Source organism: Rhodamnia argentea, chromosome 1, assembly GCF_020921035.1.
Source record: "Rhodamnia argentea isolate NSW1041297 chromosome 1, ASM2092103v1, whole genome shotgun sequence".
NCBI lineage: Eukaryota > Viridiplantae > Streptophyta > Magnoliopsida > Myrtales > Myrtaceae > Rhodamnia > Rhodamnia argentea.
In genome coordinates, this window is record NC_063150.1 from 970,605 (window position 1) to 989,285 (window position 18,681).

Below are 18,681 nucleotides of genomic sequence, written 5' to 3' on the forward strand. Positions count from 1 at the left end.
TTTCAATAAATCTAATTTTTCCCTTCGAGCAAATTTACAGATTAATTATCGAATTGAATCGAGAAAAATTCGAACATAAACAACTTTATAACACAATCAAATACTAAGCTCATATTTTCATTGTGCATCTTACCAGTTTTCTTTTATAGATACATTATAGGTTAGAGGATGACGAGATGAAACAAAGAATACCTCTTCAAAGATCTTCTTCCTAAACAAAATTCAGCAATGTGAACATGTAAAAGATGAAATTACATTAGATCATGGTTTTGCACATAAGGAAGAGAAAATCAAAAAGAAAAATTAAATTTAATTCATTTTGAGTTGACATTAATTAATATTATCAGTGGAATGTTCATGAAAAACATCGAGGTGACTCAACGCGCATGAATTTCTTCCTCTTTTTTTCATAATTATTTGATATCGAAAGTGCAAAGATTTGATATTCCTCTTCGAGACTAACCAACTTAAAATGAACATATTTATCACTAAAGTGAGCATTTAAGATAGAGACGACGAAGAATCGACAAGTCACGATGAAAGCACTGACCAAGAAGAGTATTTGCATCTTCCAAGTGATACCGAGTTCAAATTTGAGGAAAATCCATAACAGGAAAATAACCAAATTGAAGCAAATCGAGAAAGAAGGAAAACAGAGGAGATGAATTTTGTCCAGCCAATGAAAATGGGATGGATTTAGTTATTTGGGGAGTGAAAACGGGTCACCCTTTTGACAAAATGTGCAGTCAGGCAAGGCAACAACAGAGAAGTCAAACCTAGGGCTTTGAAGGTTCAACAAAAGGTTGCCAATCTGGCCAGAGAAAATACAGAAGGTGGTCATATTTTGGTCAAAGCAAAATGCTCCGAGAATAAGCTGGATCTAATCCAAGACACTCTGTACAACTGGAGGCAGATTGTATCAGTTTGTTAGGAGTGTTCAATCTCCTTTTGAGGTGATTGCATATCTGATTATCGGTCATATCATTAAGCAAATTCACAAAGCAAAAGACAATCTTCAACAACAGAATAATAAAAGCATATTCCTAAGAAAATGGTTTTCTCCGTTTGAAACGGTCCTCCAAAGTAATATTCTCTGTATTATTATTATTATTATTATTATTATTATTATTTTTGGACAGAAAGTGATATTCTCTGTATTACAACAAGGTTTTATTAACAACTGTTCCGAGACACTTATTAAGTACATTTAATAAGACGATATACAACTGGAGACAGTACAATGCATACTACAATCTTTCCTTATATCTACTTCCAACTATTTATATCCATTTGCTACTGTCTTTGAATTCATTCTTCCTTCATCGGAATTGATTTCACATTTTTAGTTTCCCTTCCGATCCGATAATCTCGAAAAGTAGCTTTTGGTTATTAAAGGTTTACACGGGGAGCACATGAAAATTTTCTTAATTCAAGGATAATTTCGTGCGATTTGAAGGTACAATGTCAAGTAGAATGGAACATTTTTTACCCACAATCTTATATTATCGAAATTAAGCGAAAATATCATGCTGGTGTAAGGGATTTGGAGCGGGTAAGATCACCATCAACAAAACCAAAGAGATCATCTCAGCCCCAAGCGAGCCAGAAAATAGATAATCATCCAAAGAGGGGGAAATAGACAAAATCTTGTAAGTCATTGTCATTACTTTGTATAGAACCCATTCATATCTTTGCTGATTATTATCAGAAGGACGTAACTTTGCCGGCCGACTGCTACATAAATTAGCAATGAGATCACATTATTTGGCAGTAGGGATGAACTTAAAACCAAAATACATACAGTGCAACGTATGTTGACAAATTCCACCTTTCAGGTACCCGGCCGATTCGCCTCATGAAAGTACAAACTACAAGATTATGCACAAGCCCTGGACGATCAACTTGGGGTACTTTGGCCTTTACCTTGATACGCAGACTCTAAACATTCCTTAGCCCGATGAACCTTAGACTGAATGTAGAAGCTCCCATTTTTCGCATTCTTCTCGAACAAAACATCATATTTCTGCTAGGCCAGAAGCGATTTGTCTCAGAACAGACCGATATAAGCATATGGGCATCAAAAAGCTATTCATGCTGCAAAATTTTGCATACCTTCAATATCTCTTCCCAAGCGGTTTCCTCGGTCACACCAAGAATTTGCCTTGCTTCTTGCTCCGTCATGACCTTGCTAGCTCGGCGGACAGTGTTCTGTAGTGTTTCTTGGGCAACACCAGTTTTTGAGGCATCTAGAACAAACAAAGAGAAATTACGTTTTATAACATATAAAGCTACACCATTAAAGAACATCGTGCTTTGCTCTCAACATACATCTGAAATACGCATTATATCCCATGAACAATTGGTTGTTGCAGACCAAAGCAACCTCACTAATTTCCGCAGAAGAGATGAGAAACACCGATAATCAGGTTAAGGACAATCCACACAATAAACCCCAATCCTACTGTTTAGGTCAAGGATTATCAATTTCACATCTTTCAAACTAATTGACTAAGGCAGGACTAGGAGGCAACTCATTTTCAGTGGTATGTCCAAAAAACACTGGGTGAAGGAAGGAGCAAATCCAAATCTGAACTTCTAACTCGTTCTTTTCTTTTCCAATTTCCTCCAATTCCTTTCTTGACAGTTGACTCATCTAACTTGTCTGATATGTGCAAAATGGTCTTTCCATTTATTTGGAACCAATTCCACAAAGAAAAAGTAGAAATTTGAAAATCACTACAAGTTAGATGGTTGCAAAGGGCGATTGGAAAATGCACCAATAGAAATGAACCGTGCGAACCAAGTCCTTGTTGGAGTCCCAAAACACTTTAAAGGCAAATCCTAGCCGTAAACTAAAATCACAGAGGCTGAAATGTGGGGGACAGGCCTTTAGATTGATGGGATCACCAAAGCAGGGACATTAGATCACATTTTAGAGGGTCACAAGTCAATTAACATCAGGTTGGAGAGTTCAAAAATAAATGTTGATGGCTACAACCAATCTAACTGTCTAAGTTGTAAGTGAGTTTCACCTACGTTAGCTACAACCCAATTACAGAGCATCTGGAAGACTGGAAGTACTAAATTGCATTAAAAAGCCCTACAGTCTCTGCTAAGCATGTTAAGGTAACTCTGCTTTACTTGAAAGAACTCAACTTTCTTGACTGAACAAGTCGCAACAATTCGGGCATTATCAAACACATCCAAAATGCCGATTTCTGGCAATTAAATGACGCTCCTGAACACACCCTGATAACATTATCCTCGTGACATTTATGTCAACGATACCATAATTCCGTCTAAATCCCACGTTTCCTTTTTCTAGTGTTGCCAGATCGTGATAACATGCGCAATGACAAGAAAAGCTCTTCTCCGAAGAAAATCTTACATTAACAGTAAAAACGGAACACCCACTTGGGTTTTGAAGATAAATCATCTAAGACCCCTTGCCACCAAACAACACCTAGCAGTTAAAACCATCTCATTGTTTGAAACCTTTATGAGTCCATTAGATTGCCTTACACCTCCCATAACTGATAAATTCCATCCCAGAGACACCACCCAAAAAGCGATAGCAATCTCACATGGGTCTAATTACATTCTCTTTCACCACTCATTACTGCTAACACGATTCATTAGCTAAGCACCTTCACCTAATAAAAACATGGGAACGAAAACAATCCGAACGCCAGAATTGGCCACAAAACAAGAAAAGCCGCCCGAAAAGAAAGAGAAAAAAAAATGAAACTTACTGGCAAGAGCTTGACGATACGCCTGAACAAAAGCTCGAGCTAAGATACCACCGCCCATCACGATCAGGTTCGCAAGAATTTTCGACGCCTACACACACGATGAATCAATTTGAACGAACAGAGGTCGAAGACGAAAGATTCGAAATTTCAGCAGAGCGAGCGGAACTAACCATCTCCTTCCTCTGAGGGGTTACGAGGATCTGCGCCCCGGACCTGTCAAAGTTACAACCTTTGATTCGTGCCCCGTCTCCCGCGGCTGCTTGCCTGGTCTCTCAGCCTCAAGTGGATCAAGAAAAAGAGTATGTGAACGAGGCGTGAGCCGACGCCTGAAACCCTAAAATCAGATGGGAACTTCCCGAATTGAAGAATTTGTCAGGTGGAGGAGGAGGAGGATGTATAGAAGGAATCTTTCTGTCCAAGGAAAACAATGAAACCGGAGTTCCTGAGACGGCGGACGATCTTGCAGAGGAAGCAAGTCCAAGCGACCCAATTACCAATCACAGCCCAGCCCAAAACTCTTGATTGCAACCCAATTTCTCATAAAAATGTCATGTCGGTCCGTATCGATCGTCTCATTCTTTTGATGATTTGGATTTTTCATCGAAGTGAAAATATCACGTCAAGTTGAGACTGGACCACATGATAGATTTGAGAATAGATTGAAAGATTGTGAATTTTTTAGACAAAATAAAATTCGGGACAATTTTGGGTCTGGACCTAAAGTTTGGGGTTTTTTTTAAGATAAACAAAAAAAAAAGTTTGTGGTAGATTTGGGACTGGACCTAGAGTTGAATTTTTTTTTTTCAAGATAAAAAAAGTTTGGATTAAAATTGAGACTAAACCTAAAGTTGGGGTTTTTTTGTTTACAATTTTTCTAGACAAAATTAAATTAGGAGTAGTTTTGGGTCTGGTCCTCAAGTTTGGGATTTTTTCTAATACCAAAAAAAAAAAAAAAAAGTTCAAGGCAGATTTGGGATTTGACTTAAAATTGTTTTCCGAAAAGAATTCAATATTCTCAACCAGGGCCAGCCCGGCTTTAGCAGTGATTTTTCATGCCCGATACCAATTCAGGTCGATGGAGTTGTCAATTTTCTTGAGATCAACTTGAGAGTCATGACTCATAAGCAACTTCAAAATCGTTTGGCATAAGCCGAAACGAGGGATTCATCATAGCCGATGAAGGAATCCATCGTTCGTCGAAGCCGGATAATCTTAATGGCATATCAAAAACGAAAACACCTCGCTAACCTTTGTATTTTTCACTTTTTATGTTTTTTGTTTTCCGAAAGTAACCGAGATATATTTCCCAATGAAAAGCTTAAATCCCTTCATTTTCCAGTCTCTTGTTGGATTTGTCCTTCCGGTAGTATTTTTCTCTCTTCAATAATTTGGCGTTGCATGAATTTTTTTGGCGTTTTAGATGAGTTAGAACACCGCTGAAACTTTGGCCAGAGCGACCCTCAATGGAAGTTGTCCGCATTTTCGACAGGAACAAAACAGGGAGAGCTTAGAGCTACGAAGCAGAGTACGCAGACAATGATCAGAACCAAAAGACTCTCCAAGCACAAAGGACTCGCTCTAAACAGGGTCTAATTTAAGCTAAACTGATGATCTCTTCGGCACAAATTTAGCCCGATATTCATCAAATGATGCTTATGTTTCGTGGGGCAGTATAGCAGTAATTGGAACTGGCTGGTACAACGACTGAGGCAGAGTTTCCTTCCCAGTACTGAATATTCTCAAGCAAATGCTCTGCCACATCCGTTGACTGTATAAAGCATCCAGCAGTGGTTTTCACATTGTTTTTCTCCTGTTCTTTGGCCACGTTAGGTGTGTCATTTGGTTCCGAGTCGAAAGGGCATCAAGATAGGTGTGAGATTTGTTTAAAATTAGGAGAAGTTGTGGTTTTGCTTTATTTCTGAAGTGGTTGTTGCACGAAGCACAAGAGGGTCCAGAAACAATCGACCTTAAATAAACAGAAGCCTGCCAAACAAGCCCATACGCAACGGCTATACAACAACAAATTAGGTGGAATCTAAACAAGAATCAGACAAAAAATTCAAGGGAAGGGGAACGAAAAAGAGAATGCCAAATGGGCTTCCTGGTACTGTCTCTGTCTCTCCAATCTCGTACCCTGTTTCTTTACCTCTGTATCAGGAAGCTCTTTGAAGCCAATTTCCCACTGGAATATAAGAACAGCGCAACTTGGAACATGGTCACCAATGAAGCCGAAGAAACTTGGTCTGGTCGATGAAGGTTGTGTCTTGACGAAGCATTCAGATCCTTATTCGAAGAAGCAGGATTGGAAGACTGAAGTCCGATTCTATTCTTTTCGGAACCCTCCTTTATTACATTCTGCAAACTAACATCTGCAACACCAAAATTAGATCAAATCTGTGAGTGTTATTGGGAAAACATGAAAGAAAATGTTCTAATTGCATAAACTCGTTAAAGATCATGGACTTACATGATTGGAGTTGGTATGTGACTAAGCCTTTTGAGCTTAGTAAATTGGAGGCGGCGGTGATCCGTAGATGTATGCTGGGGGAGGAGGCGACTTCACTGGGGGTGGTGGCGATGTGTAGTGGTAGGGAGGAGGAGGGGATGGTGAAGGGGGAGGTGGTGACTTGTAGACATAAAGAGGAGGTGGTGACGGTGACGGTGGTGGTGGAGACACGTAGTGGTACGGCGGTGGTGGAGATTTCACCGGTGGCGGAGGTGATGTGTAGTGGTAGGGAGGAGGTGGGGACATGTATACATAAGGAGGAGGTGGAGATGGTGACGGTGGTGGTGGGGATATGTAGTGGTATGGTGGCGGTGGAGACTTCACCGGTGGTGGAGGTGAAGTGTAGTGGTAGGGAGGAGGAGGAGATGGTGATGGGGGAGGCGGCGATTTGTAGACGTAAGGAGGAGGTGGAGAAATGTAGTGATATGGCTGTGGCGGAGATTTCGTTGGTGGTGGTGGGGACTCGTAGTAGTATGGAGGGAGTGGAGAGGGTGATGGGGAAGGAGGGGATGGGGATGGTGGTGGTGGAGACTTGTAGATGTAGGGAGGCGGTGGAGGGGACTTGTAGATGTATGGTGGAGGAGGAGGCGACTTGTAGATATAAGTCGGCGGTGGTGGTGGAGGAGACTTGTAGATGTAGGGCGGCGGTGGAGGTGACTTGTAGATGTATGGTGGAGGAGGAGGTGACTTGTAGATGTAGGGCGGCGGTGGAGGAGACTTGTAGATGTATGGTGGAGGAGGGGGCGACTTGTATATGTAGGGCATCGGCGACGGTGGTGGAGGAGACTTGTAGATGTATGGTGGTGGTGGAGGGGACGTATAGACATAAGGAGGCAAGGGTGGTGGTGGAGACTTGTAGATGTATGGCGGTGGAGGAGGCGACTTGTAGATGTAGGGCGGCGGTGGAGGAGACTTGTAGATGTATGGTGGAGGAGGGGGCGACTTGTATATGTAGGGCATCGGCGACGGTGGTGGAGGAGACTTGTAGATGTATGGTGGCGGTGGAGGGGACGTATAGACATAAGGAGGCAAGGGTGGTGGTGGAGACTTGTAGATGTATGGCGGTGGTGGAGGGGCGACTTGTAGATGTAGGGGCGGCGGTGGAGGAGACTTGTAGATGTATGGTGGAGGGGGACTTTAGATGCGGTGGAGGAGACTTGTAGATGTATGGTGGAGGAGGGGGCGACTTGTTATGGGGGCGCTTGTATATGTAGGGCATCGGCGACGGTGGTGGAGGAGACTTGTAGATGTATGGTGGCGGTGGAGGGGACGTATAGACATAAGGAGGCAAGGGTGGTGGTGGAGACTTGTAGATGTATGGCGGTGGAGGAGGCGACTTGTAGATGTAGGGCGGCGGTGGAGGAGACTTGTAGATGTATGGTGGAGGAGGGGGCGACTTGTATATGTAGGGCATCGGCGACGGTGGTGGAGGAGACTTGTAGATGTATGGCGGCGGTGGAGGGGACTTATAGACATAAGGAGGCAGGGGTGGTGGTGGAGACTTGTAGATGTATGGCGGTGGAGGAGGCGACTTGTAGATGTAGGGCGGCGGTGGAGGCGACTTGTAGATGTATGGTGGAGGAGGAGGCGACTTGTATATGTAGGGCATCGGCGACGGTGGTGGAGGAGACTTGTAGATGTATGGTGGCGGTGGAGGGGACTTATAGACATAAGGAGGCAGGGGTGGTGGTGGAGATTCGTAGATGTATGGTGGTGGAGGAGGTGACTTGTAGATGTAAAGGGGGCGGCGGTGGAGATTTATAGATATATGCCGGTGGCGGTGGCGGTGGAGACTTGTAAACATACGGTGGTGGCGGTGGAGACTTATACACATAAGTAGGCGGAGGTGGTGGCGGGGACTTGTAGACGTATGGTGGTGGCGGGGGAGATTTGTAGATGTAAGGCGGAGCGGGAGTGGGCGTGGGCTTGGGCTTGGGCTTCTCGCACTCCTTGTAAGGAGTCTTCGGGGCGTAGGCGAAGGGCTTGGCGTAGAGCACGACTTCGTAATCGGACTTGGACTTGAGCCTGAGCTCCGCGCCCTTCTTGCCCCAGTGCAGGTCGGTCGGGATGCTGCACGGCGAGTCCTTGGGCGCCGCGTGGAGCTTCGCCTTGCACGCCTCCGCCTTGCCGTCCTTGCCGTAGCTGAACCCGTCGACGGTGATGCTGTACTTGCCGTTGATCTTGGTCTTGCCGTACGCCTTGATCTCCTTCTCGCCGGCCTTGCAGGTCACCTCCACGACGGCACCTGCCCCCCCCAGTTACACAAATAAATTCATAATTAGTATGAGTTAATGATAATTATCGATTTAAAATACCCACGAGACGAGAATCACGTACACCTCAGAAACAACCAACAAGATACGAGTCAACTACAGGACGATACTCCGACGGAACAGTCGACACCTACTCCGCAATAACCAATTTCGTCTTGCCGTTTCGATTGGTCATTGTCGTTTAAACCCAAGAGAAAGGACATTTATCACATAATAAAATATTTGATGAGTATTTACAGGAATAAATGATAAAACAATATTATTTTTTGCATGGGCCGGACGCCGTTGACCTATTATGCAGCCCGCAGAGAGAATAATTAGGTTTTGTACTGTCGATGCACGTGCCTAAACGTGGGGAGATTACTAAGGTCCGATTAGCCAAATAAGCACGACTTAAGTGTGATAATTAAGCTGATTAATGCACAGGGAATTTTAAGTGTAATTTAGCACGATGAAGGAGATTACTAAGGTCCGATTAGCCAAATAAGCACGTCTTAAGTGTGATAATTAAGCTGATTAATGCACAGGGAATTTTAAGTGTAATTTAGCACGATGGAGGAGATTACTAAGGTCCGATTAGCCAAATAAGCACGTCTTAAGTGTGATAATTAAGCTGATTAATGCACAGGGAATTTTAAGTGTAATTTAGCACGATGAAGGAGATTACTAAGGTCCGATTAGCCAAATAAGCACGTCTTAAGTGTGATAATTAAGCTGATTAATGCACAGGGAATTTTAAGTGTAATTTAGCACGATGAAAGGAGAAATGGGATTCTGCAATTATTGCTATGTCCGGCCAAAAAATAAAATAAAAATAAAAGTACAGTCTGAATTAAACGGAGGAATATGGAATTCTGAGGATGAGTTGGACTCCACTCTCAGCTCAAGTACTCCAAAAGTCTCTAGAGCTATGGAAATTAGAAACCCATTTGATCCGAAGATCTTGACTCTCCATCATAGGTTCCAGTAAAATCACCCCCACATGATTTGACTAATCACCTAGACCGTACTAAATTTTACCGACCTAGTCTGTAGAAATTAATGTAATTAGCTAGCAAATATGGTTTTGCTCCGTCCTAGTATCATTTGTCGCTATCATTGTAATTATGAAAAATGGAAAATATAATAAGATTATGAAATTGGTCTGAAAGAGAGAGAGGGAGAGAGTGTACCTTTGAGGTGCTTCTTGTCGTGGGATTTCACAGGGTGCCCCCAGTCGTAGCATCTGTAGCAGTAGACTTTTCCGACCACCTTGACGATCAGGTGGTGGGGATGCGGGTGAGGGTACGGCGATGGCGGCGGCGGCGGCGAGGTGTAGTAGTAAGGAGGAGGAAGAGACTTCGGAGGCGGCGGCGGCGATGTGTAATAGTACGGCTTCGGTGGAGGAGGGGATTTCACTGGAGGAGGCGGAGATGTATAGTAGTACGGCGGCGGGGGAGAATGCGCCGGCGGTGGCGGAGATTTGTAGTAATAAGGCGGCAGAGGAGATGGGGAGGGTGGTGGTGGTGATTTGTAGTAGTATGGTGGTGGAGGTGAGTGTTTCGGCGGTGGTGGTGAGGTGTAGTAGTATGGAGGCAGAGGAGATGGTGAGGGCGGCGGCGGCGATTTGTAGTAGTAAGGTGGAGGAGGAGATGGAGATGGAGGTGGTGGAGATTTGTAATAATATGGAGGTGGAGGAGATGGGGAAGGTGGCGGCGGCGACTCGTAATAGTAAGGTGGAGGAGGAGATTTCTTTGGGGGTGGTGGAGACTGGTAGTAATATGGTGGTGGTGGCGAGGGTGAGGGCGGGGGTGGTGACTTATAGTAGTAAGGTGGCAGTGGGGAAGGAGACGGTGGTGGAGGAGATTTGTAAACGTACGGTGGTGGCGGGGAAGGTGAGGGTGGTGGGGGAGACTTGTATATGTACGGGGGCTGTGGATGTGGTGAAGGTGGTGGGGGACTCTTGTACACATAGGGCTGTGGATGTGGTGAAGGTGGTGGGGGACTCTTGTACACATAGGGCGGTGGTGGAGACGACGATGGTGGCGGAGGAGACATGTAAACGTAGGGTGGTGGCGGAGACGGTGAAGGCGGGGGTGGAGACTTGTACTCGTAAGGCGGAGGAGGGGAAGAGTAAATGTAGCCATCAGCGGAGGCCGAGCCTACATTGATCGAGACGACGAGCACGGCCAATGCCACGGCCAGTGTCGGCCAAAGACGGCCCCTCTCGGGGCCACCACCGGGACGCGTCATCGGGCCGCCGGAAAGCTCACTGCCTCCGGCCAATGTCTAGTGGATCCCGGCGTTCTCTCTATCAAAAAAAAAGTTGGAGAACTGTGATGGAGAGAGTGGGGGAGGTGGCTTTAGCTGGGGAGTGATGGCTTAGGGCTTTGCGTGAGGACCGACTATAAATAGCTGTTCAGCAGTAGATAGAGGAGAGCTGTCATTGATAAAATCATTTTTTCCTATTTTTTTTCTACTTTTTATTGTTCATTTTTTATGACCACAAAAAAAAAAATATATATTTTGTCCATGAATGCATCAAATGGGGTTTCTCTAGCTGGCCTTGATAACTTATTGTAAGCAACTGTTTGGATTGTATTTGATTCTTCTAATGTTATTAATTCATGTTGGGGTACGTTCATACCTGCTAATGCATTGGACCATATGACAAACATAGATTGATTTCAATCCGTCTCTCTCAAAACTCTCTTTCATCGCAAAAGAAAAATAAAAGTACCGAAAATTAAGTAAAACCCGAGCCATCAGATCTAATCTTTTTTCGACCAAAAAAAAATTAAAAAAATCGAAGCTTCGACCCTGTCATCCGACGGTGGTGGAACCAGCCATGCCGGTGCCTACTACGCTTCATCCGATAAATTCCTAAAAGTGATGCATGCTAGGGTTCCCCCAAACAAAAAAGAAAAAAAAAACAAATGCACGTCCATCTCCCTTATCTTCTCACTAACCAAGACTTGAATAATTTGTTTTTTTCTCTAGGGTTTTTTTCGTAAATTTCAGGTGCATGCATGTGATTTCTCAATAATGAGAATGGCATGTGGTGGGGAGCTCAATCAGTGGCAAAGTTGCAGCCTTTTCAAGAAAATTTGAGCTACCCAAAAAGTTGAGAAAAGAATTTAAAAAAAAAATAGAAAAAAAAGGGAAATTGAAGGTTCTATTTCGTGCAAGAAATAATAAAAGTTCAGGCTTCTTTTGAACATAAGTGGGAGTGGACCCTGCTTGGCTGTCTAAAGGAGAAGAAATATTCCTTCGACCCAACCCAAAGCCGAAGATTATTCCGCTCCTGAGTGTGTATAATTTCAGTAGGTTGGTAATTTCAACTTTGTCCAAGCTTAGGGTCTGATAATCTGTCTTAAAATTGCTATTAATGAAGCAAATTTATTGGGTCATAGGTTTTAGATGCAGCTAACGTTAATTGCCATGTTCCTCAAATGCTGACCACCCCACATATTAATCATGATCTCTCTTATGATGTCTTGTCTCTCACAGTCAACTAATCAATAATTAGAACAATGAAAATATTGATTATAATAACATTATAAAAAAAACACAAAATTTCTCTTGTAGTCCTTCTAATCATGCCAATTCATAACATGGAAATTGCACCCCCAAGGCATGGTAGAATAATATGATAAATTGCACACACAAAATCTCTCTGTCTCTCTCTCTCTCTTTGGCCTCTCACTCTCAGCCCTTTTCTTTAATTGGTCAATGGCGTGTGATGCTGTGCCTATCCAGTCCTGAGTTGGAGGATAACACAGAGTGGTTGGTGCTACATGAAAATTACAGTAAGCCCAATAGTTTAATAATTTTTATTTTTATTTTTTGCTCCCAATTTTTTTTTTTTTTTTTTGCACAAATTGGGAGTATGGGTCAGTGAAAAGTTGGACAGAGGTGTAAAAAGAGGGAGTGAGAAGGTTCCTTGGTCATTTTCCAAAGCTTTGAGATTTTGAGGAATTGTGGGCTATGTTTGGGAGGCAAATATGAAGTATGAAGCATGCCATATTGAGGGTGATATTTATTTTGTGTGGTCAGCATTGGACCACTCCTTTCTATTCACTCTCTTCTTTTTCTAATTCCAACCTTTTTCTTTTCCTTTTTTTTTTTTAACTAGCAATGAAAAATGTAATTTTTTTTTTGCCTGGGCTGGGATTCTAATTTTAGAAAGCTTGATGTGTAGGTATGGTGGAACAGGTTTCATATAACTATTGCCAAAAAAAAAAAAAAAAAACCTCACTCTGCAAAGGGCAGACATATGGAGTTTCATACCACTTTTCTTTTGACTTTTTTTTTTTTTAAATTTTGTTTTTCTGAAATTGTCTTCCTAAAAGGGTTGTTCAGAATACTTTGCAGTCATAAAGATTATGAAGTTAGATCCATTTGATAATTGTTAAAAAGACAGAACAGGAGTTGCAGAATGTTTTTGGCCAAGTAATAGGCAATTGCACAACATTCTGTCTTTTTACTGCAATTCCTGGAAGTGACCATCAAAATGATGATTTGATTAGGGCAACTTCCCATGTTGAGTCTTCCTTTGTCTGTGTAACGTGAGAACAGCTGTTTTAGCTGGAAATTCCATCAGATCCCCAGCTCTTTCGACCTGCATAAATTAGGAAAAAAGCAAAAAAAGACAAACTGGAAGTAATTAATTAAGACTTAAGTATGATTAGTAGCTCAACAAGTGCATGCTTAAGTTTTTTTTTTTCTGGATATTCCTCTCCCTTAGTAGCTCCACCTACTGGTGCTAATAAAGTAAAGTATTAGGTGCAGATTTACTCTGCTAAGTTTTAGGGTTCGTGCAATTTCGACCGTCTGATTTTCTGATTTTTTTTTTTTTTTTTTTGCAATTTAGTCCTCTAAATGGCTAACTCTGTACTTACCTCTAAAGCGAACATTGATCCAGTGTCAATAGCCTAGCAACTTCAGGGAAACTTCATGGCAAAAATGGACAAAAATAGAATCCCAAATTGAACGTACTTTGGACCTACAGCACCAATCAATAATGCATGAAGAAGTACAATTGGTAAATCATTGGGAATAAAAAAAGATTACATGAACTAGTGATGTGAAAAACTCGAGTAAAATGTGCGCACAGGCTCCTAAAGCACATGCTTGTGTGTGGGGATAACACAGATTCTGACATGAACATGAAATTAATCATCTTTTTTTTCTATAGATGCTGACATATATTTGGCTTAATTTTCACGACAATATTGTTCATGATTTGAAACTTTGGACAGAACGAAAAAAATGACAGTATCCTGTAATATCTGGATTAAAAAAACAGATGTCTGGCAGGAACTCTTGGCACTGAATCACTAGTATGAATTTCAGTAAATTTTCGAAATGTGTGTACTTTTTTTTTGGGGGGGTTTGCAAATGTACACCTGTCATATTTGCAAGAGTACCTATGTAGAGAAGAAACCCTAATGGCAGAGCCTTATGCATGAACTAGCACGTCTATGTACGTACACACACACACATATATATATATATATATGTAAACAGTAAACACACATGCAAATGTGTAAAGTCATCAATAATTAAGATCAGATTGATGTGTTGATGATCAACTTAATCAAGGCCACGAGTCCTCACATGGCGGGTTTCGATCATTGGATCAAGTCAAGTCATTATCATGCACGATCGCAAGTATTTTTCTATTTTTTTTATAAATGAATCGAAAAAAAAAAAGGACAGAAGGCGAAGGAGAGAAGCGAAACACCGTCCCCATACGATTTCTTGTTCTTGTCTTCCATTTTTTTTCCTCAATTTTTTTTCTTTTATAATAATTGCTGTCCTTTTTCTTCGCTTTCATTATCGTCCTCAAATTGTCCATGATCTGGATGTTCTCGCACCCCGAAGACCCAACAAAAATGACGCGATCTTATAACAATAAGTTATAATTGTCTCTGAATAATGATACAAATGATTCGATGTTTGCTGTAGAAAAAAGGTGAGTTATAATTGTGAGGTTGCAAAGTCGACATCAATGGTACGATCAATAATGTCCCACTCCCACATGAGAAGCAATGAATTGGTTTTTTCCCTCCATAACATGGTGGGTAGTGACAATCTTGCTAGGGTTTAAGCTATACGCCAATTCGATCTTTTTTACTAATAATGTACTAATTTAGATTAGGATATTACAATTGGGTCATGCACTGTTGGATCATGCATTGGATCCTTTTACATGTATCTTTCTCTTTCTTTCTAGACAAATCTAAAATCTGTATATAGCTACATAACTTTTTGTTTTTATCCGACTTGGCAATTTAATTTGGACCACTCGCGAAGTTAGGATTCGTCACTTAGGACGACGAGAATAAAAGGAAATCGTGATATCTGTTGGGTTTTAGCGGGTTCTTGTAGAACGAAAGACATATATATTTTGTGGAAACATGTAATTCTTCGGTAGCTTATGGCGTAAATGACAACTATTTTATTTATGAAATCAATTTCTAGCCATAAATAAACTATTCTATTTTTAGTTTTTGGACGAGCCTACGAGCAAATAAATGTGTTTGATAACAACACAAAATTTATGTTCCTGGAATGGAAATTTGTTTATTAATATCATAAAATTTCTAGGTTTGCCGGCGATTGGTGGAGCGTAAACCGGAGGTAGGTGGGTCGGCAGATCGACGATCGGCGAGTGGTGGCCTACAGACCGGGGAACTAGCGGACGACGAGTGGGGCCGCCGTATGGCGGATGTCGAACGGGCGATCGATGGACCGGTGACGGGCCTACAGAGGACGATGGATTGGCGAAAGGCAGACCGGTGATCGGCTACTTATGAACCGGCTATCGACGGATCGGCGACCGGGACACGGAGAGGGAGTGAGTGATAAGAATAATTCGCATTTCTCATTTCTAATCCAAAAATGGAGAAGTTAGAAATTCTAACTTCTCATTTCTATTCCAAATCTATTTCTGAAACAAACGGATTTTTGTTCCAAATATGTTTCGGAAATAAGTTTGAAATAGAAATAGAAAAAAAGAATGGCATTCGTGCCCTTAATTAAAAAAAAAAAACAAATCGTTACGTAAATTTGTAATGACTTGCAGGCGAAGCAAAAGTCAGAAAATACCGAAAAGCACCAAATGGCCAAGTAGGGTCAAGAGGAAAATTGTAACTTCGTTTGTTGAGATTGATCTTTCGGATTTCAGAACATTCATTTATTTATTTATTTATTTATTTTTTTGTTTGTTTATTTTTGGATCTTTGCGAATTAAATTATTTAGTACATCATTGCCATTGAAATGGTCATTCACGACAGCCGACAAAACCGGTAGCCGCCTCCAACGTGCTTTTGGAATTTTCTGCCGATTCACAAAATGCACCTTAAATTTTTTTTTTTAAAGTCAATTGATTTCTTTTATCTATTTACCATTTCCAATCGCTTTTTCAACGAGCAATTTTCCTTTTCTTTTTATAGCGTCGCGAAAAGGGATCGCCAATGAAGGCTTTGCGACGTAGTGCCGACACCGAATGGGAAATGACGGAGAAGGGAGGAACCCGCCGGAAGAGCATACCTCTAAGCGAGGGGGCCATGCAAGAGGAAATTGCAAATTGAAATTGTTTTTTTTTTTTACCAAGTTGAGGATCGAATTGGCATACGTACAATAGGTTAACGATTGATTGGGCAATTTCCTCCTGTAAATAAGAATTGAAATTTCTGCTCTAATTTGAAATGAAACCCACCTACAAAATCACACTCTCGGTTGTCCTCTGCGCTCTTCCTTTTTGCAGTGTTATTACCTTTTGTGATTAGCACAGCGCATTCACCTACAAAACCTAGAAAGAGGGATAAGATCAAAAGTTTTACCTAACTGGATCAAACGCTTGATTTGCAATAAGGTTTAGAACTTTCAAATCATTTAATTTACGTATAATTATATCATTTTGATTCAAGATCTTCAAAAAGTTTGGAATACGAGTTGAGGGCCATAGTTCATTCTGAAAGTAATAACTTTCCAATTTCGAAAGAGTTTAGCTCTGATGGGGTCAGATGATTGACTTATAAAATGTAGTCAATTTAGAGCATTGAAATCATCTAAAAAATATATCATTGTGTTTTTATTGTAAATTATTTTCACAAAATTTGGAGAAAAGGACCACAACTTTGCATTAAAAGCATAGAAAGTTTTGTCATGACACGTTCATACATTGCTTTGAGGAACTTTTCATAAATTGTGGAACATCCAAGTTACATTATCACATTCAAATCAAGTGTAGGAAAGTACTATAACGTAACATGAAGAGAAGGGAAGCCCAATCATCACATTCAAATCAGTCGCCGATTTTGGTTTAAATAAGTCAGAGATTTACTCATTGAGCGTGTGACATTTATCCTTATTTTGATGATTTGTCTTGTTATTGTAATATTTTGTCAATATGACACCACACCCGAGGGGTGAATGTAGTCAAGATGAAGCAATGCAATCATCCTTTAGTGCAAGAAAAAGAGCACTTCACAATCCTCGGAAACTCCTTGAGAAAATTATCCAAAAAGTCTTAAACCTATTACATTTTTGTTAATTCAGTCATAAATTTTTTAATTTTGCTAATTGGATCCTAAACATTTTCATGTTTTGCCAATTAAGTTCATCTAGCCAACTTTAGCAAAAAATCGCTGATGTGAACGCCGGCCATCTTACATGGCATGGCCTGTCTTGATGTGGACATACTATAATAGTATTTTAATATAATTTTTTGGCATTTTTCATTGTTTTCTCTTTTCTCTATCATTTTTTTAAATCTTTTATTATGCTTTCCTTCTTTAACTTTGTCTTTTTTCTTTTTCCGATTTTCGTTCCAAAGGCCTCAGGCAAGAGGTCAATGATGGTTGTAGAAAGAGAAAAGGAAAAAAGGAAAAGGAAAAAGAAAAAGAAAAAGAAAAAGAAAAAGAAAAGTAAGACAAAAAGAAGAAAAAGTAAAGAAGGAAATTAGAAGAAAAATAAGTAAAAATTTTGAAGAAATATTAAGATATTATTAAAAAAAATTATCCGCGTCAGTGCTGACAGTGTCATGTATTGGCCGGATGGACTCAATTGATAAAACGTGAAAATATTTATGACTCAATTGATAAAATTAAAATGTTTATAACTGAATTACCAAAAGTGTAATATGTTTAGCACTCTTTGGAGAATTATTCCGAAACTCCTTAAAAATGAGAAGAGAAACAAATTTGACTTTTGAAAAGCACTACATCATCAAAGTGAAACAACTCCAATCATGGTGGTGGAGGTGAATCCGTAAAACTAGCTCTGTTGGTATTAGAATTCAAAGTTTTGACTGCTAACATCGTGCATATGCAAGCGCGTGCTTTGTCGCTTTGCTCGCCACTTTTCATAGTATCCTGGACCGCAAAAGAGACTTGGCAAAAGCATTTATTTGGTCCTTCGATTGGGGCAAACGTTTTGATTGTTTTCGCTTTCTTTTCTCCTCAACTTGGTGTCCGTGCAATAATTTGGGAAGAACATTGCTGCAAACTGTATGTGTCCATGCAATATTTGGTCCCGGTCGACAAGTATTTTGGATTGCTTGTGTGAAAGGTCCGGCATACCAGTGCGATGAATCTTGAACGCCAAATTTATTTTATCTTTTAGTTTTTTTCCCCTTCTTCTTCTTTCTCCATTTGACACAGCCGGGAGTAAGCGGCGACGGAGGCTTCTCCTTTGGGCGAGAAGATCAAGGTGTGGAGAGAGAGAGAGAGAGAGAGAGAGAGAGAGAGAGAGAGAGAGAGAGAGAAGTTATGTTAGATTTTGTGGGACCACTGCTTAAGCTGTTAAACGAAAGTGTGGTTTAATATGTAATCATCCTTTCAACCTTTGGGTTTTTGAGGAAAATTCCTTTAGACATATGGGGTATTTTGATTTTTTTGGGATAACAATACTTGCTACCTGCAAAGATTTCACATCCTTCTTGAAATATCGTATTATGATGCATGTGTTCATCTAGGTGAATGGTTTGCATGAGTCTGTAAAGATTAATAAAGACTCGCATCTCAAACTATAAATCATAAAAAATTATATGGTAGGGCAATGCTTTTGAACGAATCGAGCATCTCAATTAAATGATATGAACTTACTTAATTCGTTCAATTGAGATTATGACACGTTGTATCTATAATTGTATCTCAATCT

General features: G+C 40.8%; 2 protein-coding genes across 2 annotated transcripts; both read right to left on the reverse strand.

Moving 5' to 3' along the window:
• Nucleotides 1–1,626: 1,626 nt before the first annotated feature.
• Nucleotides 1,627–4,166, reverse strand: LOC115745265 (mitochondrial import inner membrane translocase subunit PAM16 like 2). The gene is made up of 4 exons (XM_030680714.2): nucleotides 3,923–4,166; nucleotides 3,753–3,840; nucleotides 2,113–2,246; nucleotides 1,627–2,023 (listed from the first exon to the last, which is right to left on the reverse strand). Exons 1-4 carry the CDS (start codon nucleotides 3,923–3,925, stop codon nucleotides 1,898–1,900), a joined length of 351 nt encoding a protein of 116 aa, XP_030536574.1. The 5' UTR covers nucleotides 3,926–4,166; the 3' UTR covers nucleotides 1,627–1,897.
• A 1,888-nt stretch (nucleotides 4,167–6,054) lies between these two features.
• LOC115745241 (extensin-2-like) lies at nucleotides 6,055–10,888 on the reverse strand. Its single transcript, XM_048284249.1, is given in 9 exon segments — nucleotides 6,055–6,121; nucleotides 6,220–6,670; nucleotides 6,767–7,377; nucleotides 7,469–7,507; nucleotides 7,574–7,828; nucleotides 7,859–7,997; nucleotides 7,999–8,503; nucleotides 9,704–10,464; nucleotides 10,558–10,888. Coding segments are annotated over 8 exon segments (2,931 nt in total). The 5' UTR covers nucleotides 10,764–10,888; the 3' UTR covers nucleotides 6,055–6,121; nucleotides 6,220–6,255.
• Between the last annotated feature and the right edge of the window lie 7,793 nt (nucleotides 10,889–18,681).